Below are 23,869 nucleotides of genomic sequence, written 5' to 3'. Positions count from 1 at the left end.
GGGAGTAAAAAGAAATAAGGTTGGAAACTAGGGTGGGGCCAGATTATGAGATCTTTAAAGTTGAGAAGTTTAGGCTTGCTCTGGTAAATGAGGGGAAACCCTGGTGGCATAGTAGTTAAGAGCTACAGCTGCTAACCTTAAAGGTCAGCAGTTTGAGTCCACCAGGCACTCCTTGGGAACTCTATGGGGCAGTTCTACTCTGTCCTATAGAGTTGCTATGAGTCAGAATCGACTCAACGGCAATGGGTTCAGGTTTTTTTTTTGGCAAATGATGGATGGCTACTACTAGTCTTTGAGTAGGGGAATGGAATAATCAGAGTGGTGTTTTAGTAAAAAAAAAAAAAAAGAAAAGAAAAGAAAAAGTCTAGCAGCATAGAATCAAAGAATGTCAAAGCTCATTCTAATACAATCCTCCCACTTTACAGGTGGGAAAACAGAGGCCCAGAAAGGCTTAAAGACTTTCTCAAGATCACATAGTAAGTGACCAAGATAAAAGTAGAAACTCTCAAGTCCAGTGTTCTTTCTGCCAGATGGACAACCTAGGAGAGACTGGGGAAGACATGTTAGGGAATCAGCAGAATAATCCAGTGATGAATGTCTGGAGCAAGTCTTTTAATTTTAAGGAAGCTCACAGAGTTCAAAGAGCTTTAACCAGGGCCTGAATGGAGTAGTATGATCAATGAAAGACCACCTTAATTCTCAGGGCAAAGATGGTTAATAAAAATCAAGTTTTGGGATGCAGATTAATAGGTTCCTTCAAGTGCTTCCTGTTGTGTCTTTCAGAAAATGGACAAAAATAAAGACGGCATCGTGACTTTAGATGAATTTCTTGAATCCTGTCAGGAGGTAAGGAAAATTCAGGACACAATACCTCTAAAATCTGGGAAAGGAAATCTTGGGATTGGGAGCCTAGAAGGAAGGGATTGAGAACCCTGCGTGTACCTGCTACCCCTCAGATCAACCAATACTACCACCACTAACAACAACAAAAATAGCAACAACGCAGAGTCCAACAATCTTCCACTCCTCAGTCTGGCCTGCAGTTGATCTTGGCTAAGCACAGGACTGAGGCAGGCAGCCTGTGTAGAGGTCTGGGGGATATGAAACTATAGACTTCCCAAGTGGGCAAGACAATCATTTTTCAGCCTGCCTCTGGCTTGATGGCTCACTCCCAAGACTACATGGGAGTAGCTTGAAAAGAAGTCTAAAGCTGTGATTCTCAAGCCACAGCACACATGAGAATTACCTGCCAATTTCCAGGCCTCAATACCAGAGACTCCAATTCCATAGATATGGGGTAGGGTCTAGAAATCTTCATTTTAATCAAATGCCTTGGACCAATTCTTCTAAAACTTTCATGTGCAAACCAATCTCCCCTACAATTACGTTAAAAGGTAGATTCTGATTCAGTAGGTCTGGGGTGGAGCGTAAGAATGCACATTCCTAACATACTCCTAGGTGATGCTGAAGTTGTTGGTCCTTGGACCACACTTTCATTAGTCTAAAGAACAGACTGGCCCCAGAGTCTGCCAGATAGACTGAATCAGAATAATTGTTTTCATCTACTTTAGAAAAATGTATTTATACCCCCACCTTATTTCAGAAAGATACAGAGTTACTCTGTGATCTACCCAACAACAACCGCAAAGGCAAGAAAGCAAGAGAGAAGTTATTAATGCTAATTGAGCACCAACCACGTTTCAGGCACGTTACACAAACCTCACAACAGCCCTGTGGGGTAGATGTGCTGTGTCCAGGGTAATATTCAAAGTATTTAACAACTAGACTGGCCTGAACATTGACAGTCATTACTGACCTGGACCAATGCCCTGGAGCAGTGCCCTGGAGGATCCCTGCTAAATTTGGCATTAACCCATTAGTTGATGGATCTATGGGCAGGGGTCTTGGGCCAATTATCTGGTAGCCAGAGGGGTAGCAGATGCTGAGCGGGAGGGGGAGGCTCAGATCAGCAGCTATTTACTAACAGGGTGAAAAGTATTTCAGCATTTTGTTCATTAAGAACTGGCTGAACTGCAGTGTTGATCATACCCATTTTAAAGAAGAAAAAGCTGAGGCATCACAAGCTTGAGATATTTGGCTAAGGTCACAGTAAATGATAGAGATGAAACATGAACTCCTGTCACTCTGATTTTAAATACAGTGCTCTGCTAATGTGTGCTTTTTTGACTTTACTTATCAGTTGAGAGAAGTTTTTAATAGTTTCTCACATTAGCAACTTCTATAGCTATTCATTAGTGAACTGGTTTCTTTTTCACAACCGACCTTATGTAAATGCTGTGTTCAATCCCACTTTACACGTGAAGAAACTGAGGCATAGAGAGATTAAATAACTTGCCCAAGGTCACACAGCTAGTAAGTGACAGAGCCAGAATTTGAATGCAGGCAGCTTGACTCCGGAACTCATATACTTAAGCACTAGGCAATCCTCTTAGTTCTATCAACTTTTAAAAGATTCTAAGTATCCAGGATCAACTTTAGTCTTTGTCAGTTTTCTCTGTTGTAAGTCTGTTTTCCATTAATTTGTGCTGTAATTTATTTCCCTCCTTTGATTTTTGTTTTGTTTTGTTTTTTATTCAATTTGCTGGTGGGGGGAGAAGTTTCTAGCTCTTGAGATGGAAGCTGAGATCATTGATTTTTAACCACTCTTTTCTAATATATGCATTTAAAGGTATAAATTTCCTTGAGTACTGCTTTAGCTCCCATAAAATTTGATATAGTCATACTTTAATTATCTTTTAATTCAAAATATTTTCTTCTCTGACTTAAGGATTATTTAGAAGCGTGTTGTTCAACATCCAAACATTTGAGAATTTTCTACATTCAATACATAACTTAGAGAATACATGATAGAAAAATATAAAATAGAAGACATGGACTAGAGACATACAGTAAGAAAATTAACAAAGTCAAATGTTGCCTCTTTGAAAAGATTAATACAGTTGACAAATGCTTAGCAAGACTGATCAAGAAAAAATACAAAAAGAGAGAAAACTCATTATCAGTATCAGGAATGAAAAGGGGAAGTACAGAAAAAATCAGCAGACTTTTTCAGACATTAAAAAGATAAGAGTTGATTATTCAACAAATTTGACAATTTATAGGAAATCTATAAATTCCTTGTAAAACGCAACTTATCAAAACTAACACAAAAAGAAATAGAAAATATGAGTAGTCCTATGTCTGTTTAAAAAAAAAAAAAGCAATCTGTAATATAAAATTTTCCTACAGAGAAAATGACAAGCTCAGATGGCTTCACTGATAAATTCTTCCAAACATTTAAGGAATAAATAATATTAATCTTACACAGTCTCAGAAAATAGAGAAAGAGGGACAACTTCTCACCTGGATTTATGAGGCTAACAAGACCACAATAAAGAAACTTGACAAGGCCATTACTTGTAATAAGTTAAAAAAATTTCAGGCTAATATATTCCTTTTGAATAGATTTAAAAAATCAAATTCCAGTGATATATAAAAAAATATAATACATTATAAATAAATGGTGTTTATTCCAGGAATGCAAGGCTGCTTGAACATTCAAGAATTAATCTACGTAATTAATCACATTAATAGAGTAAAAGAAAAACCACACGACCATCTCAGTAGATGCAGCAAAATTATTTGATAAAATGTCATTGTTCAGAGCTTCTTAAAAGAAGCAACCTTCATTATTTTAGTGGATAATTTGTTTCTTCTGAATTCCTCTTTAAAGTCAGAGAAGGTGCTTCTTGCTTTGAGTTGCTCACTTTCTAAGTCTCCACCTCCTATTCCTTGTTTCTGATAACCTTGCAGAGTTCTTTCTGCACAGGAAACTCATGCTGGAGGTGTGCTCCCGAGAATTACAGAGCCTGAGGAACCTCAGAGAGTTCTAACCATCCTCTTTTTTTCCCTTGTTCTCTTCCCAGGATGACAATATCATGAGGTCCCTCCAGCTGTTCCAAAATGTCATGTAATTGGGGACACTCAGTCATCCAGCTCTCAGAGACGTTGTACTAAACAACCACTTTAACACCCTGATCTGCCCTTGTTCTGACTTTACACACCAACTCTTGGGACAGAAACACCTTTTAAACACTTTGAAAGCATTCTCTGCTGAAGACTTTCTATGGAACCCAGCATTGCCTGGCTGAGTCTCTGATTGCCAATCCTTCCTCCTCCCTCTTCTTGAGAGAGACAAAATGAAACTTGAGTTTGTTTTGGAAGCATGCTCATCTCTTCACACTACTGCCCTATGGAAGGTCCCTCTGCTTCAGCTTAAATAGTAGTGCACGATGTTCCGCTTGCGTGCCCCGACTCACTGCCTCCAAGTCCAGAAGACCTTGATGTCTGGAAGCAAGAAGACCTGTGGCAAATGCACACTGCCCTCTGTTGGCCTCCCAAACCAATGTGCCTGTTTCTCTTTCTTTGGTGGGAAGAATGAGCATTCTACAGAACAATTAGAATCAACCATGGCTAGATTGGGAGAGCCAGCACCTACCACAAGCAGGATAAGACTGATTTATTAAGCAAGGCATTGTCTGATGACCCAAACTGCCCACATCCTTTGTTTCCAGAGACAAGGGCCAAAAACTCTCTCTCCCACTAGCATCTGTGCTGTTAATGCAAGTCCCTTAATATGCCCAGGAAGGGAGTCATTGTCCAATGGTCCATGCCTCCACCCCATCCCCTGCTAGAGCCCAGCACTGCATGTCTTTCCCAGACAGCCCAGGATGCCCACAAATAGCTGTAATTTTATACCATGTTCTAATCAATAAACAGAACTATTTCTTACACTTGTAATCTTCATTTCTTCCATCACTCCATCAGGCAAGGAGTTAAGTTGTGAAAATGGAAGGTTAGTCCATTCATTTAGCATCCAGTTATTAGTACTTACTATGTGCCAGGCACTGTGCCAGGTAGTCGAATCATCCTCACCAACCTCCAAGTCACCCCAAGCAAACATGCAATTCAAATACAAATAGTGTGACTATATGCAAATGCTGCTTCAAGACAAGACCCTCACAACACCTCCAAAAACATCACAATTCCCAAGACCCTCCAATGTAGAAAGTCTGGAGCCTCAAGTGGTATGGTTGGAAGTACAGCGATGAAGAGGAGAAAAGGACTCCCTGCTGAGGGACTTGGAACCCAGGGCTTATCAAGTGGCTTCAGCCTACGTATTATTAGCAAACAATGACTTAGTTGAATACCCTGGGTCTCATTTACCGCATTTGACATCTAATTAAAAGTATGAAGTGCTAACAGTAGCATTCTTGGAAGGAAAGCAAATTACTAAACCACTATTATATACCAACTGCTGTGCTAGGAGCTTTATATACATTATCTTATTTAATGCTCATGGTAGAGCATTCTGGAAGGTGAAGTCCCCATTTTACAGATGAGGACACAGAAGCTCAGCGAGGTGAGGGGACCTGCCTAAGGTACCACTATATACACCATAGGTACAAAAAATCAAATCCAGCAATATGTAAAAAGCATAATACATCATAAACAAATGTGTTTATTCCAGGAATGCAAGGTTTGTTTAACACTCAAGAATTAATCTATGCAATTAACCACATTAGTAGAATAAAAAGAAAAACCATATGATCATCTCAGTAGATTCAAAAAAATTATTTGATAAAATTCAATTGCCCAGAGCTTCTTAAAAGAAGCCAGGCTCACTATTTTCTGATAATTTTTTTCTTCTGAATTCCTCTTTAAGGCTAGGGAAGCATAGACAGTAGCTCCAAAGAGAGATTAAACTCTTCCCACTCTAACATAGAGACTACTTAGCAGGGGATTCTGGCTAACCCTAGGGAACTGAGGGTGTCTCACACAAATTTCATCTTTAGCCGATTCAGAGGCACAGGTATTCTTTGAACCTGTGTAACAGATGAGGAAACAGATGCAGAGAAGGGAATGCCTCAGGTAACCATGGGTCAGGCCACCACATCTCACGCATGAGTGAAATATTCTCAATCTGATCGCCATTGACTGCTGCCTCTCTTGGTTGGAAAACTGTAAGGGCCACCACGGTGTTCCTTTATTTGGCTTCCTGAATGTAACCATGGGATCACCTAAGGCAGCTGGACATGCAGTTGACCCTAGGCAAGGCATTAAAAAAAAAAAAAAAAGCTGTCATCTAGTCTCCAACTCATGGTAACCCCATGTGTGCCAGAGTAGAACTGTGTTCCATAGAATTTTTAATGGCTGGTTTTCTTGAAGTAGATTGCCAGGTCTTTCTTCTGAGGTGCCTCTGGGTGGATTTGATTCTCCAACCTTTCAGTTAGCAACCAAATGCATTAACCATTTACACAATCCAGGGACTACCAGCAAGCATACAGAGGATCTGTACTTGTGAAACTTCCCATGTGGGGTCTGAGCTTGTATCACAAAGCTGTACGATGTCTAGGGCAGTAGGTCTCCACCTTGACTGCACAGCAGGATCACCTGGGGAGCTTTGAAAAATGCCAATGCCTAGGAGCCACCCCAGACCAATTGACAGAGAGTCTCTGAGGGTAAGCCCCAAGCATCAGAATTCTTTAAAATCTGCCCAGCTAATTCCAATGTGCGTCAAGGACTGAGATGCTGGAAGCTAACCACACCCAGCTCTAGGAATGGAGCACATATCTGAGCTAAGTCACTCTGTCCCTTCCATCCACCTGGCCACATGATTGTTCCAGGGATAGATTTGAGACCTAAGCCAGTCCAAACCACATGAATCTCAAGACTTTTGCTGGGAATAATAGGACAAAGATGCTCTCTCTCCTGCTGTACGTGAATTAGAAAGCATGTAGTCCTACAACATACTGGCAGCTATTTAGGGATTCTGAGAGCTTACCTGCCAACCAAAGGGAATATAAACCTGATACCACAGAAGGCATGGCACCACCACTGATGCCGGTTGCCATCAAGTCGATTCCAACCCCATGTTTGTCAGAGTAGAACTGTGCTCCATAGTGTTTTTATGACTGTGATCTTTCAGAAGCAGATTGCCAGGACTTTCTTCCAAGTCTCCTCTAAGTGAGTGCGAACTGCCAACATTTAGGTTAGTAGTCAAGAGCTCAACTGTTTGCACCTCCCAGAGACTCCTGGGTGGCACGGCAGAGAGATAAAAAACAGAAAATGAGCCCTTGATGATGTCACTGAGCTGCTGAATCAAGCTATACCTGAAGCTAAACATACCTCTGCCCTTTTCAGATGCCAGCATCAGATGCCTATATAAAGTCTAGGTCAGTATTTCTCTGCCTTGGCTGCATCTCAGTATCACGTGGGGAGCAGGGAAGCAAAAATTTTCTGAAGTGACAAATGCCCGGGCCCCATCCCAGATGAACTGAATCAGAATCTCTAGCGGTGAGGCCCTGAGCATCAGTAAGCTTTAAAAGCTAGCTGGGCAATTCCAATGAACACCCAGGGCTGAGAACCCCTGCTCTAGAACCATGGAAGGGCTGGACACCCTTTGATTCTGAGCACCCAATGCTGACAAGAACATCAGTAACTGCGGATATTCAAAGAGAAGTCAGGATGAAAGAAGATTCCAAACTGGTCCTAAGATGAATAATCCAAAGAATGGGAGATGACTGTGCTGGTCAGGATGAGGGGAAAGGACAGCATATTACAGCAATGGGGAGGATATTGGCCACCATTCATCAACGCTTTTAATCAAGAAACAAGAAAAAAAATAAAAGCTGCAGTTTCCACAGTAGCACAAATTAAAGCAAGACAAAGAGAGGCCTGTGCTTGTGTGAGTCTATGCATCTCTCAGCAACTGGGGTATTAGGGAAACAAAGTTCTCTACCTGGGATACTTTCTCCAACCTGGCCTCCTGCAGGGATCCTGCTCCCCCTGAATCTTTCCAAGAAATCATCCCCATTTGCCAGTCTCCATGCCTGCTGATGGAGATTCAACTGTGCAGCAGACGCGGTAGCTGCCTCAGTCACATCCCCTTGGCACTCACCACCACCATGCAGGTGGGCTCAGCTGCTGCCAACTGCAAATGCTTCTGACTCTTTGTCTGTAACTCTGACTGTCACAGTCAGAGTCCAGCCATGAGACCATTCTGCCTGCATGCAAGGCAGGCCATAAGAATTCAGGAGTTAACACTTGCCAGGAGCAACCATTAACCAGTGACTGGCAAGAGTTGGTGGATAAATAGCCCACATCCCTCTCCTCTCAGTAAGAACTCTAAGGTATAGTCTATCCCATCTCCTATACGTCCTCATAGGAGTGAGCCCAATTGTCCACAACAGTAACCTGCTCAAAAGTTTACCCTTTATGTACCTCCTTCCCTTCCCTGTCTCATTCCCACACTCCCCTACCAGCGCTACCTGGGATCACTTCCCAAATAAACTACTTGACTTCACAGCCTGTGGCAGGGTCGGATTCTGGAGGAACCTAACTTAAAATAATGAATAAGACAGATATGTGTCCTGCTCTCATTAACCTTATATTCCCATGGGAGGAAACAAACAACAACAAAAAAGTGATTTTTAATAAAGAGACATGAAGACAAAAAGTATGTGATGTGATAGAGTTACTGGGGAGGCTGGGGGAAGCTACTTTAGACAGTGTATCAGTTTCCTAGGGCTGTTGTGACAAAATACCACCAACTGGGTGGTTTATAAGACCAGAAATATGTAGTCTCACAGTTCTGGAGGCTAGAAGTCCAAATCAGGGTATCAGCTGTGTCGATTCCTTCTGAGGGCTCAGAGAAACTGTTCCGTGCCTCTCTCCTACTTCTGGTGGTTCCTGGTAATCCATGGCATTCCTTGGGCAGCAGTGTCACATGACATCCTTTCTCTGTCTCCCTGTCTCTGTGTCTCTTCTCCTTTTTAATAAGGACACCAGTAGGACCCATCCTACTCCAGTATAACCTCATGTTAATCTAACTGATGACATCTTCAAGGACTCTATTTCCAAACAAGGTCACAATCACAGGGACACAATTCAATCCATAATAAGTAAGGTGGTTAGGGAAGTCTTCTCGAAGGAGGGTACAGCTGAGCTAGGACCTGAGCAGTGAGAAGCCATCCATGGAGACATGGGGGGGTGGGGGTTGGAAGGGGGATGGGAGAAATGCCCAGGCATTTATAGAAAATCTGGACCTCCTGTCACTTCTCGTTCAGGCTTGAGATTCTATTCCTTGTTCCAATAAGAAAATCACATTTTGGCTTAGAAATGGAGGGTCCACCATGACCACTCCCTATGGCTCTCTAACATCACATTTCTGAATAAATCCAGAGGGAAGTGCAGATGGAACTAAGGGCCAATGCTAGGTGCCAAGTTCTCTATGGACATTGTATTACTTGATCTTCTTAACAACACTGTGAGATAGGCATCCTAAGCACCTATTTTTCAGATGAAAAATGATGCCCAGAGACATGTAGAGACTTGCCCACATAGCTGGAAATGGGGTGAAAAGTCTGCCAAGCTCCAAAATCCATGCCCAGCTCTATTTCTTAGAGAGCATGAAGACCATTCTTCACTTGTTCTTAAAAGTACCTCTAATGATATACAAACACCAGAAGGTGTTGGAAAGCAGCTGCCACGAAAACTGTTAGTAAAAAGCAATGAAAACAAATCAGGAATTCAAGCCAAATTACTCTTCCTCGAAAGGAAATAATGCCAAGTACATATGCAAAGATGCCCATATGGTTTTCTTAGCAAAAAAAAAAAGTTGCCATGGACTTGATTCTGACTCATGGAGACCCCATGTGTGTCAGAGTAGAACTGTGCTCCATAGGGCTTTCAATGGCTGGTTTTTCAGAAATAGATTGCCAGGCCTTTCTTCTGAGGTGCCTCTGGGTAGACTTGAACTTCCAACCTTTTGGTTAGTAGCTGATCACTTAACTGTTTGGACCACCCAGGGACTCCATATGGATTTCTTAGAGGAATGGAAATACATATGTCCTGTCTTAGTTATCTAGTGCTGCTATAACAGAAATACCACAAGTGGATGGCTTTAACAGAGAGAAGTTTATTTCCTCACAGTAAAGTAGACTGAAAGTTCAAATTCAGGGCATCAGCTCCAGGGGAAGTCTTTCTCTCTCTGTCGGCCTTCTCATCAATATTCCCCCAGACTAGGAGCTTCTCCATGAAAGGACCCTGGGTCCAAAGGACACGCTCTGCTCCTGGCACTGCTTTCTTGGTGGTATGAGGTCCCCAACTCTCTGCTTGCTTACCTTTCCTTTTATCTCTTGTAAGATAAAAGGTGGTGCTGGCCACACCCCAAGGAAACTCCCTTTACATTGCCTCAGGGCTGTGACCTTAGTAAGGGTGTTACAATCCCACCCTAATCCTCTTTAATATAAAATTACAATCACAAAATGGAGGACAACCACACAATACTGGGAATCATGGCCCAGCTAAACTGATACACACATTTTGTGGGGGGGACATAATTCAATCTATGACATGTCCCTCAACATCAAAATAAAGGCCAACTTCATTGGCAGACCTCAGCAAATTCTATATCATAGCCCAGTGATTGACTGGGGGCCAACATAACTCAGAACAAGGTGTGGGAAAAAACCCTAGAAGCAGTCACCTCACTGGCTGGACATTTGAGAGCCCATGAGTTACTGGGAAGCCAACTACTCTCCCACTTCTAGAACTGGAGCCCAGGCCCTAGGCTAAGCCAGTCATGGCCTTCCATGCCCTGGCCACAGTGACTGGTTTAGGGGTAGGTTTAAGACCTAAACCAATCCAAACGGTGTGAATTTTAGGGCTTTTACTGAGAATGATGAAACAAAGTTATTCATTTTCCTGCTGGACATGGATGAGAAAGCAATTAGCGCTGGCAATCATTTCAAAACCTGGAAGGAAGCTAACTTACAGGTAACATAATACCACAGAAGTCAAGGCAGAAAGATGAAAAGAGACTGACTTCTTAATGTTTTCACTGAACTGCTGGATCAAGCTCTACCTGAATCTGCTTTTACATCTAGTGTTTTGGTCACATATTTCAATAAATTCTTCTTTTATTATTTAAGACAGTTTGAGTTGAACTTTCAGCAACTTGCAACTTAACACATGCTAACTGGCCCCTCCCACCATGACAGATGGGCAACCAAAGCACACAGCTACACAGGTGAGTAGTAACAGATCTGAGACCAGAAACTCAGTCTACTGCCATATGCCCCACACTGCTCTGTCACCTACTTTACAACCATGATGGAATAATAATAGCAAATATCATTTATTGAGCACTTACTATGTGTTAAATACTTCACATGCATTCACCTCATTCAATCCTCATTGAGATTGAATTGAGATTGGCTCAACTGCTAACCTAACGGTTGGCAGTTCAAACCCACCCAGCAGTACTATGGAAGATAGGCCTGGCAATCTGCTTCTGTTAAGATTACAGCCAAGAAAATTCTATGGAGCAGTTCTGTAACACATGGGGTCACCATAATTTGGAATCAATGGCAGCTAACAACGAGTATAAAGAAACTAGGGCTCAGAAAGTTTAAATAACTTGATGATGATCAATGAGCTCATAAACGGTAAGAGCAGCAATTTGAACTTGGGGCATTCTGAATACTCAGGGATAAATCTGACAAAAAAAGTTAAAGACATACATCAAACATTATAAAACACTGCTGAGAGAAATTAAAGAAGACTTAAGTGGAGAGATATAGAGTAGAACTGCCTCATAGAGTTTCCAAGGAGCACCTGGTGGATTCAAACTGCCGACCTTTTGGTTAGCAGCCATAGCTCTTGACCACTATGCCACCAGGGTTTCCTTGAGACCTTAGGTGAGGCAAATATTTCTTAGCTAGCATGATCTATAAAAGTACAAATTGATAAATTGGATTTCATCAAAATTAAAAACTTCTGGTCTTTGAAAGACATTGTTAAGAGAATGAAAAGACAAAGATTGAGGAAAACGTAATTTGTAGAGCATGTATTTGATGCAGAACTTGTATCCAGAGTTTATAAAGAATTTTCAAAACTCAATAATAGGAAAACAAACAACCCAATATAAAAATGAGCAAAAAATGCAAACAGATACTTCACCAAAGAACAATAGGTGCTCAGCGTTACTAGTCATTAGGGAAATGCAAATTAAAACCACAACAAGATACAGCTATACACCTATTAAAATGGCTAAAATAAAAAATCTGACCATACCAAGCACTGGCAAAGATATGGAGGAAATCAAACTCTCATTCATTACAGTTGAGAATATAAAATGGGACAATTATTTTGGAAAACTTTTTAGAAGTTTCTTAAAACACTTAACACACATCTACCATGTGATCCGGCCATTTCACTCCTATGTATTTACTCAAAAGAAATGAAAGGATGTATTCATACAAACACGTGTTCTCAAATGTTCATAGCAGCTTTATTTGTTACAGCCCCAAACTGAAAACAATGCAAACGTCCATCAGCAGGTGAATGGATAAACAAACTGCAGTATATCCATACACTGGAAGACTATTTGGTAATAAAAAGGAATGCCTTACTGATACATGCAATAACATGAATGAATCTCAAAATAATTATGCTGAATAAAAAAAGTTAGACAAAAAAAAGAGTACATACTGTATGATTCCGTATAGATAAAATTCTAGAAAATGCAAACTAATCTATAGTGACATAAAGCAGGTCAGTGGTTGCCTGGGCTGGAAGGAGAGGTGGGAGAAGGGGTGAGAGAAATTATCAAGAGACAAGAGGAAATATTTTGGGGTGATGGATGTGTTTATTATCTTGATTGTGTGGCAATTTCACATGTATATACATATGTCAAACATACCAAATTGTTTACATGCAGTTTATTGTATGTCAATTATATCTTAATAAAGCTGTTTAAAATTTTGAGTCCGGGGTCCCAGCACACACCCCCAGCACATTTTCTGGGCTACAGCTTGGAGACCTCCCTCTCCTCAAGAAGCACTTTCAGTTACTAAGCCTTATCATCTTACCTTCCCTGGTCTTTCTTCTGGCCAGTTCATTCTCAGCCAGGTTTCTCCCACTGTATCACATCTCTCCCCACCCCCTGCCAACCCTGGGCCCACTGCTCTGGCATCGGTCCCAAAGCCCACTCAGGTCTCCTTAGCCAGCCTAGTAGAGGCTAGTAATTTGTTGTTCTCAGTTGTCATTGAGTCAACTCCAACTCATGGCAACCTCATGCACAGCATAAGGAAACACTGCCCAGTCCTGCACCATCTTCACTATCATTGGTATGCTTGTGTCCACTGTTGCAGCCACTGTATATTTTGAGTGTCTTCCAGCCCAGGGAGCTCATCTTTCAGCACTATATCAGAGTGCATTCTGTTGTGATCCATAGGGTTTTCATTCGCTCATTTTCAGAAGTATATTGCCAGGCCTTTCCCCCTTGACTATCTTAGTCTGGGAGCTTCACTGAAACCTGTCCACCATGGGTGACCCTGCTGGTATTTGAAATACAAGTGGCATAGCTCCCAGCATCATAGCAACATGCAAGTCACCACAGTACCACAAACTGATGGATGGGTGGTTGAAGCTAGTAATAGAAGATCCTGGTCCTGTTCCACATTCTGTGAACCATATTCAGTTGATGTTTTCATGGAAACGCCTGAAGGGGACAATGATTTTATGGCAGCAGATCGGTTGTTTATTTATTTTGACATTTTGTTCCTGTATTATTTTCCTGAATTCTTCCATTGCTTTGTCTGTGTTTTCCCTGATTTTGTCTGTATTTTCCATGGTTTTTTCTACTTTTTCCTTATTTTTTTCTGTGTTTTCCCTCATCTCTTTCCTAATCTCTTGGAGGACTCTGAATATTAGACTTTTGAATTCCCTATCAGGTAGTTCTTGTGCCTTTTCTTCTACCAGAAGGTCATCTGGTGTTTTATTTTGATCACTTACTATAGTCATCCTGTCCTGATTTTTTATATGTTTTAATATTGTCTGCTGTCTCGGGGACATTCAGGAATTATTTTCTTCATTTATTGATTGTACATTTATTTGCTTCATCTTGCTTTTTTGTTTTATTTGGTTATGTCTGGGCAGGCAGGCTGGGTGTCTTTTGTTGCTTGCTCGTCTGTGTACACAATACTTCTTACCACCTTGTCCAGGTAGGCGGCAGGGCTGGTTGCTCAGCTATGGTGCATCAGGGCACGTTCAGCAGAGGCAGAGGGGCAGGGACGGGTTGTTTGCGGCACAAACTGGGGCTGGCAGTGAGGGGGCCTGGAGTCCATGCCGATGTTGTTCAGAGGCTTGGTGCTTGATGCACAGTGCAGATAGGTAGAAGGGAAAAGAGAGGATATGATTGGTGGAGCTAAGTGGGTGAGAGAAAGAAGAGAGAGAAAAAGAAGTGAAAAAAAGCACAAAGAAAGAAAAAAGTAAATAAGATGGTGGCACAGTGGGATTGGGTGTGTGGGGTGGGGTAGACCCTGGGAGGCTGTGTGCCAGGAGCTCGCTAGCTGAGCAGTGCGACTTGGCCTGTCGAGAAGTGGCGTGGGTGGCACATGGGGCTGGGTGGGCAGGAGAAAGGAAAGCAAACAAGGGAAAGAGAGAAAAGAAACAAAAAAACCCAACAACAATAAATAAATAAATATGGTGCCGAGAAAGCCGGCCGTTGGGGGCGGGGCGGAATTGGGATGGCGGTGAGCTGGTGTCTCTTTTGTTGAGTGGTGCTGCACAGCCCCTCAGGAAGGGGCAGAGGGAGCACAGGGCCTAAGTGGGAAAGAAAATGAAAAGAGAGAATGTGGAAGATAAAATATATATATATATATATATATATTGCTGAGGGATACAGCCTGTTGGGGTGGCACAGACCTGGGGAGTCCATGTGCTGGTGGCTCTCTAGCCAAATGGTGAAGCATGGCCCATCAAGAATGGGAGGGCAGTACATGGAGCTAGGTGGGCAGGAGAAAGAAAAGGAAGTAAGGGAGAGAGAGAGAGAAGAAATACTAATCAATCAACCATTAATTAATTAAGAAATGGTGCTAAGGGAGCTGGCCGGTGATGGCAGCACAGACCCAGGGAGGCCGAGAGCCAGTGGCTCTCTAGCCAAATGGTGCAACAAGGCCCTTCGAGAAGGGGTGGGGTCAACGCACAGGGCTAGGTGGGTGTGAGAAAGGAAAGAAAGGAAGGGAGAGAGAGAAGAAACAGAAAATTAAAAAAAGATCAAAGTAAACAAACTACAAAAATATGGCACTGAGGGAGCCAGCCAGTGGGGACAGCACAGACATGCGGAAGCCGTGTGCCAGTGGCAGTCTAGCCGAACGATGCAGCACCACCCATCGAGAGGGGGCAAGGATAGCACAAGTGACTAGGTGGGTGGAAGACAGGAAAGGAAGGAAGGAAGACAGAGAAGAAACAAACAAAAAACCAAAAAATATGGCACTAAGGGTGCTGGCCTGTGGGGTCGGCGTGGACTTGGGGAGGATGTGTGCCAGTGGCTCTCCAGCCAAATGGTGCAGCACCGCCCATTGAGAGGGGGCTGGGACAGCACACAGGGCTAGGTGGGCAGGAGAAAGGAAAGGAAGGAAGGGGTAGAGAGGAAAGAAATAAATATTAATATGGCACTGAAAGAGCCAGCCAGTGGGGCTGGCATGGACCTGGGGGGGCTGTGTGCCAGTGGTTCTCTAGCCAAGTGGTGCAACATGAGTAGCAGCAGATAAGGAACTAAGAGTATCCAACCCTCCCACAACCTCCACTCCCTGACCAGTCCCAAGGGTCCAAGACCCTCACTGTTAATGCCAACAGAGAATAGGAAAGTGCTTGGGGAGAGATGAAAAGAGATAAACTATTGTGGATTCTATCAAGCAGAATAATAGAGAATCTTACGGTCGCTACTCATCTAGAATAAAAGTAAAAGAAAGAAAAGAAAGCAGGGAGGTGTAAGGCGAGGCAGAGGAGGACTGAAATAAATGAGCTTATAAAGTCCTTACATGACAAATGTTAGCTGCTGTGGAATCAGCCCTCAACTCACAGCAACCCCATGCACAAGGAAATGATCCCTGAACCAACCCCATGATCAGTTGTGGATCAGACCTTTGTGATCCATAGGGTTTTTATTGACTGATTTTCAGAAGTAGCTCACCAGGCCTTTGTTCCTAATCTGTCTTAATCTGGAAGCTCCTCTGAAACCTGTTCAGCATCACAGCAACATGCAAGCCTCCACTGACATATGGCAGTAGCTGTGCATGAGGTGCATTGGTCAGAAATCAAAACCAGGTCTTCTGCATAGAAGATGAGAATTCTACCAGTGAGCCACCACTGCCCCCATGATAAATGTTAGTCCATTAAAACCAGTCTCTGTCCTTCAGGTTATTATTTGCTTAGGGAAACACAGAAGAGGGGTTAAATACAATTGTACCATAATTAAGTAACTTTGGAAAATCAAGAAGGAACTGAGAAAGGGAACTATCTGATGAATGGCCACAGCAAGGAGTGAGGGAGGGGACTAGCATCTCTTGAACACCTCCTACATGTTAGGTGCCATCGAGTCGGTTCCCACTCATAGCGACACTGTGTACAACAGAACAAAACACTGTCCAGTCTTGTGCCATCCTCATAATCATTGTTATGCTTGAACCCACTTCTGCAGCCACTGGGTCAATCCATCTTGTTGAAGGTATTCATCTTTTTCGCTGACCCTCTACTTTACCAGGCATGATGTTCTTCTCTAGAGATTGGTCCCTCCTGGTAACATGTCCAAAGTATGTGAGACGAAGTCTCACCATTCTCACTTCTAAGGAGCTTTCTGGCTGTATTTCTTCCAAGACAGATTTGTTAGGTCTTTTGTCAGTGCATGATATATTGAATATTCTTTGCCAACACCATAATTCAAAGACGTCAATTCTTATTCAGTCTTCCTTATTCATTGTCCAGCTTTCATATGCATATGAGGCAACTGAAAACACCATGTCTTGGGTCAGGTGCACCTTAGTCCTTGTCATGGATTGAATTGTGTCCCCCCAGAATATCTGTCAACTTGGCTAGATCATGATTCCCAGTATTGTATGATTGTCTACCATTTTTTCATCTGATGTGATTTCCCTACATGCTGTAAATCCGATCACTATGATGTAATAAGATGGATTAGCAGCAGTTATATTGATGAAATCTATAAGATTAGATAGTGTCTTAAGCCAGTCTCTTGAGATATAATACAGAGAAGCGAGCAGAGAAACTTGGGGACCTCATACCACCAAGAAAGCAGCCCCGGGAGCAGAGCATGTCCTTTGAACCTGAGATTCCTGTGCTGAGATGCTCTCAGACCAAGGGAAGGCTGACGACAAGGACCTTCCTCCAGAGCTAACAGAGAGAGAAAGCCTTCCACTGGAGCTGGCACCCTGAATTCGGACTTCTAGCCTACTGGACTGTGAGAGAATAAACTTCTCTTTGTTAAAGCCATCCACTTGTTGTATTTCTGTTATAGCAGCACTAGATAACTAACACAGTTCTCAAGGTGACATCCTTACTTTTTAACACTTTAAAGAGGTTTTGCAGCAGATTTGCCCAGTGCAATACTTCATTTGATTTCTTGACTGTTGCTTCCATGGGTGTTGAATGTGGATCCAAGTAAAATGAAATCCTTGACATCCTATCATGATGTTGCTTACTGGTCCCGCTGTGAGGATTTTTGTTTTCTTTATGTTGAAGTGTAATCCGTACTAAAGGCTGTAGTCTTTTATCTTCAGCCATAAGTGCTTCAAGTCTTCTTCACTTTCAGCAAACAAGGTTGTGTCATCTGCATATTGCAGATTGTTAATGAGTCTTCCTCCAATCCTGATGCCCCATTCTTCATCTAGTCCAGCTTCTCAGATTATTTGCTCAGCATACAGATTGAATAAGTATGGTGAAAGGATACAACCCTGACGCACATCTTTCCTGACTTTAAACCAGGCAGTATCCCCTTGTCCCATTCAAACGACTGCCTCTTGATCTATGTACGGGTTCCTCATGAGCACAGTTAAGTATTCTGGAATTCCCATTCTTCACAATGTTATCCACAATTGTTGTGATCCACACAGTCGAATGCCTTTGCATAGTCAATAAAACACAGGCAAATTTCCTTCTGGTATTCTCGGCTTTCAGCCAGGATCCATCTGACATCAGCAATGATATCTGTGGTTCCACATCCTTTTCTGAATCCAGCTTGAATTTCTGGTAGTTCCCTGTTGATGTACTGCTACAATCGCTTTTGAATGATCTTCAGCAATCACAGGGTAGAAATATAAATGATATCCCCCATTTTCTAGATGGGAAAGCTCAACGAGATGAAATCACTTGCCCAAGGTCATACTGTTAGTGTTAATAGATTAATTTAACAATAATAATGACCATAACATTTATTCAGTGCTTATCAGGAGCCAGACACCATTCTGAATGCCAAGTATAAATTATTTCATTTAATCCTCACTAAAGCTTTATTTCATTTTATTCCCACTTATTGGCAAAGGAAGGTGTTCCTGACTGGAGCAAACAGTTAAACACTAGAGTACTAACCAAAAGGTTAGAGGCACCTCAGATAAAAGACCTGCTAATCTGCTTCCGAAAGGTAACAGCCATTGACCCTACTCTACTCTGAAAAACGTGAGGTCGCCATGAGTCTGAATCGACTTGATGGCAACTGGTGGTAGTGGTGAACTGACAGGGGGATTGACTCAGAAGAGCGGAGGCAGGTTGCCGGCCCACAATCATCCAGGTAACCTGGTTACCTCTGACCCAAGTCCGTGTTTTGTCTCCCAGCGCACCTCCATACTGTTGTTCCCACAATGGAAGATGAAATCCCTGAAGATTCTTGTAGTCCTGGAAGCCTTCCCATCAGAGGTGGGACCTGTAGAGGCCGACAGGCAGGGGACCCCAAGGAGAGGAGCGGTGTCCACAAAGGCAGAGGCAGGAAGGGGCTGTGTGTTTGAAAGACAATGAGCAAATCAGGAAGGTGAAGGTGAAGATGAAGGTGGAAAAGGCAGACTGGGCTACAGGGTGACAGGTCTTAGACGCCAATCTAAGGAAATGTGTTTTCTCCTGGAGGTGGCTGAGCCCCAGAATGGCTCTGAGGAGGTGGGGATGGAAGTGGGGCTCTCAGATGCACGCTGCCATGGAGCTGGTGGGATGGTGCATGGCAAGCACCAGGAGGGAATAGTTCTGGAGGGGCTGGTGGGGACCTTAATGAATCTCATGGCAATGGCGGCTCAAGGAGGCATTCACCAAAAACTTGATGGGGTGAATGGGTGGGTGAGTGGACCAAGGAACTAATGACTGGACGTGAGGGAGCAATGTGAGAGACCCTGAAGGACAATATAGTGATTAACTGGAGATAAGTGGTGAAAACGGAGGTGACAGGTATGACTCGGAAGCACCCCTATGCCCACCCTTGTGATTGCAGGCACAGAAGTGGTACTGGCCAAGGGAGGCAGCGGTCAACGGGATGTGAGCGGCTGGTGCTGTTCACCATTTGGCCGCTAGATGGGGCAGACGCCTTGCTGAATGCGCTGGGGGATTCGCCGCATGAGCTTCCCTGCTGGGCCAGAGAGTCAGAGGAGTAGAGCAGCCCCTAACCGGGAGAAGGAGAAAAACGCGCTCCACTGTTCCTAACCCCAGGGCCAGGGCCGCCTGCTTCTGCGAGCGACAAGGGTATGCACAAGGTCCCTCACTTAGAAGGACCCGCCACTTGGTTTAATGCTCTGCTGTCACCACCTTGAAATTCCTATTAATTTGTGAACAAGGGAACCTACATTTTCATTTTTGCACTGAGTCCTGCGGGGGCTACCCAGGGCTTTCAGTTTGGAGTTCTTTCACACTGTGACTCATTTATCCCTCCTCACACCACAGTGAAGGAGTCCCTGGGTGGTGGAAATGGTTAACACGCTCAGCTGTTAACCAAACAGTTGTAGGTTTGAGTCCACCCAGAGGCACTTTGGAAGAAAGACCTGGCAATCTACTTCTGAAAAATCAGCCATTTGAAAACCTCTTGGAGCACAGTTTTATTCTGATATGGGGTTGCCATGAGTTAGAGTTGCCTTGATGGCGACTGGTATACCTCAGTGAGGTGAGAATATGATCCCATTTTATAGATGAAGAAACTGAGGTTCAGAGAGGTGAAGATCTTTGTCCAGGATCACATGCTGGTCACTGGTGGAGCCAGGCTTTTGACTGTTCTTTCCTGCCCACCTGGGCGGCTGCCTCTCCTGCAAAGTCCACACTCAGCAGGGATCCTCCTTCACACCACTTGGGCTGGTGGGGGAGCTCAGGGCTGGCCAGGTGGGCATTATGGGGCAGGACTCCTGTCACTCAAAGGCTGGGGTGGGGCTGAGGTGAAGGGGCAGATGGCAGAACTATCCCCAGAGTCTCAATTTCTTCTGATGTTTGGAAAATTCTAGGCAGCCAGAAGTAGGACACAGCCCTCCCAGCCCAAGTTGCCAGTCCTGGCTTCTGCCTCCTGGGCAATCAGCCACAGACACACAGACACTGGCCTTCTGGAGGACCCACCCTCAGGGCAGTGGTCCCAAATGGAGCCCAGGTGTACAGTGTGGGAAGGAGGAAAGGGGTCTGGTTTGGGGTGACTGAGCCAGACCAGAGCTGGAATCCTGGCTCCCCTCTTCCCAGCTGTGTGCCCCTAGGCACGTGGCCCCTCTGAGCCCGACTTTCAGCATCAGTAAACAGGATGAAATTCTCACGGTTGCTGCAAAGATGAAATAGTTAACGTACCTGGTGAGTTACCGGTAATCAGTAAATAGGCCTTTATTTACCTGCGGTTTTTGTCACAAAGGCAGCTGCATTGTCTGCTGTGGAAACTTCAACTCTAGGAACGAGGTTCTGAAGCCAGCCTGTTATGAAGGCTGGGGGCAGAGGTCTCAGGAGAGGGCTGGAGGGCAAGTGGACAGGAAAACTAAGGAATGTGGTCCAACAGGCCAGAGCAGCCCACCTGAGGGGTAGCTACAGAAAGGGAGACTGGGGGGTGGAGGAGGCTGGACTGAGACATGCACAGTGGCCTTTTGTGCTGATAGGGGTTGCAAGGAGGCCGGCCGGTAGGCAGAGGCCAGGTACCTAGGAAGAAAGACCTGGTGATCTACTTCTAAAAATCAGCCATTGAAAACCTTATGAGGAAGGGAGGAGGAAAACAACAACAAGATAATAATATTCCCACTGCCCCCGTGTGGTTGTACAGCCTGAGCTGTTTTCAAAGACTTCACATCCTCCCCCTTATTTGATTCTCTTCCAGCTCATCAACCCACTTTACAAATGAAGGCAGTGAGTGACTTGTCCAAGGTCAAGAGGGTGACACAGACTGGCACCAGGACTTTACCAGGCTCCTGATTCGTGACTCAGGGGTCACTGCAGTACTGCAGATACAGGGTCCCCAGAGCATGGGGCCAAGGGGCTGGGAAGGCAGAACAACTCTGTTTGGTTCTCCATCTGCCAGACCCACAAAGTTGGTAGTGTGTTGAGGGTTGGAGACTGGAGAGAAAAAGAAGCTCCTGATTCCAGGGTCTAGGTCTTTCTCAGAATGCAGGTGCTCTGCTGAGCCAGGCGGAAAGGTTGTCCTGGAGACTCTGGAGTCAGAGAGCCTGGGCCGCAACCTGGGCCACAACCCCACTCCTGCCATGTATACTTGCTGTGTAACCTTGGTAAGTCACTCCACCTCTCTGAGCCTTTCATCATCTAGAAAACAGAGATGATAATGCTTGTCTCACAAGATGAGTATGGTGTAGAGGAAAAGTGAATGGGTTTTGCAGTCAGACTGGGTTCAGATTCAGCTCCGCCATTTATTAACTATATGATCATGAGCAAGAGTCTTTGCCTCCCTAAGCCTTGGTGTCTTCATCTGAAAAATGAGGATCTTAAGAAATTAAACGAGATAATAGCTATAGACCACCGTACATCTTGACTGGTCTATGGTCCACCACCATCACCAGTTGCCACTGAGCCGATTCTGATTCATGGTGACCCCATGTGTGTTAGAGCACAAATGTGCTCCACAGGGTTTTCACTGATTGATTTTCCAGAAGTAGATCACCAGGCCTTTCTTCTGAGGTGCCTCTGGATAGACTGGAGTCTCCAACCTTTCAGTCAACAGCCAAGCACATTAAACCATTTGCACCACCCAGGGACCCCTGGTCTATAGTGGGGGTCCATAACGTTAGTCTCCCCACTCCACCCCAGAAGAGGAGGCTGGGATGACTGCTGCTGCATCTCAGTGCGGAGGCCACCCCAGGACCAGGCCTGGCGCCTACCCCAGCGTCCATCCAACCTGAGCCCCAGGCACAGCTGGCCCACAGAGCCATCAGCACAGAAGCATTCCTGCTGTCAGCGGGCAGTCTTTTGGGGATAAGAGCTGACCCTCTGAGAGAGTGGTGACGTTAACCAGGCAACCCCAACCATGGAAAGGCTGAATTATTTGAAATCTGGGCCTGAGAGACAGAAGCCTTTTGTCCTATGACCTCAGAACCCTTGAAGTGCTCATTGATTCTTCCTGACAACAGCCTGGCACAAAAACACGAAGCAAAAACCAAATCTCAGAGGCAAGGCTAGGGCGGGAACAACGGGACCGCTGAGATGAACAGTGCGTCGATCACACTATGGGCTTTGTGTGATTGTTTTTCTTCACTTTAAGCAAAAGGCAGTGGCAAATCTGTGTCATGGGACAGTGCACCCGGGAGTCAGTCAGCCTCTGGCCACTGACTCACGGTGCCATCTTTCTGTGCCACAGTTTCCTTATCTGTAAAATGGGGCTAATCACAGCATCTATCACAGGAAGTTGTCTTAAGGATTAATGCTTTAACTCACATAAAGCCCTTAGGAGGGCCTGGCACAAAGCAATCACTTGGTTACAAGAATAGAATAATAATTAGTATGACGATTATCGTTATTTTTGGTGGGTCCATTCTGTTGAGCGCCATAACAAGGATATTGCACAACCTATATAATGAAACCCCAACTCCTTGGCAAGGCCTTTCATGACCTAGTCCTCCCCTCCTGTTCATCTGCATCTGCTGACGCTTCACCCCCGGGATTCTATATTCAGCTAAACCAAACTGATCTAGGCAGCTCCCCTTGATGTCTGTAGTGTTTCCTCTTCTTTGGATGCTCTTTCCACTTTGCCCAAGGGCAAACCTCAACTCACCCTTCGCGACTTCATAAAGTATCTCTGCTTGTGAGAAGCCCTCCCACCCTCGAGTGGCTGAGTTCTCCTTCCAGCAAGTCTCCCTGTACATTGCACATGCCCTATGCCAGCACCTGTTCCTCTGCATCCCTGTCCCCCAGGATCATGAGCTCCTTAAGGGGGAGGCCCTCAATGTATTCATCTCCCCGACACACACCCAGTGCACAGAGCAGGCACTTGAAAATTCTTTGCTGAATGAACCTGTCACTCAGCGGCACCACTGAGGTTCTAACACACAAACTGTATACAGGAAGAAGCACTGACAGCATGGAGAAATGCACTCACCTTGGACATCACTATGGAGCTGCACCTGAACAGCCCGTACCTGGCACCTTTCCTTCCCAGGTTGACAATCAGACCTTCCTTGGAGCCAGGCTTCCCCCAGGCTTCGGTCCATCAGCACAGAGGACAGGAGGAAGCCGGTCTTTGAAACTATTCTGATGGGCTTCTACCTCCCACGGGTAGCAGTGAGGGGTCCTGTGCCAGGTTCTTCATGGGACTCCTGGATTACTGCCAGGAGAAGGCTGGGTGGCTCTTGACACCCCCACCCTGCATGGAGATAGATGCATCTACTGAGATCGGATCATTCTATCCTGATCAGGGAGGAGGAGCTCCATTTATTACCAGCCCTGTGCACCTAGCTGACCAGCCCTGACCTGAAGGTGCTGCTCGAAATGATGGGGGCAGACTGGGTAGGTGTTTCTTAGATACTCTGAACAAGTCTAGGAAACAGCTCTACTGAGAACATCACCACCC

General features: G+C 44.5%; 1 protein-coding gene across 3 annotated transcripts in view; it reads left to right on the top strand.

Annotated features, from left to right (window-relative positions):
• Positions 1-4,795, top strand: part of KCNIP1 (potassium voltage-gated channel interacting protein 1) — a 532,042-nt gene extending 527,247 nt beyond the window's left edge. For 2 of the 3 annotated variants that reach the window (XM_004371208.2, XM_004371209.1), the window contains exons 7-8: positions 784-846; positions 3,927-4,795. In XM_004371208.2, coding sequence (XP_004371265.1) covers positions 784-846; positions 3,927-3,974 — 111 coding nt within the window. In that variant the 3' untranslated portion in view covers positions 3,975-4,795. The remainder of the gene's footprint in view (positions 1-783; positions 847-3,926) is intronic. The other variant, XM_012560114.2, reaches the window with a different exon arrangement.
• The last annotated feature ends 19,074 nt before the right edge of the window (positions 4,796-23,869 follow it).

This window comes from Trichechus manatus, unplaced genomic scaffold, assembly GCF_000243295.1.
Source record: "Trichechus manatus latirostris isolate Lorelei unplaced genomic scaffold, TriManLat1.0 scaffold00011, whole genome shotgun sequence".
In the NCBI taxonomy this organism is placed as follows: Eukaryota; Metazoa; Chordata; class Mammalia; order Sirenia; family Trichechidae; genus Trichechus; species Trichechus manatus.
The sequence above is the reverse complement of the archived record's forward strand: the minus strand, read 5'-3'. Positions and strand labels throughout refer to the sequence as shown.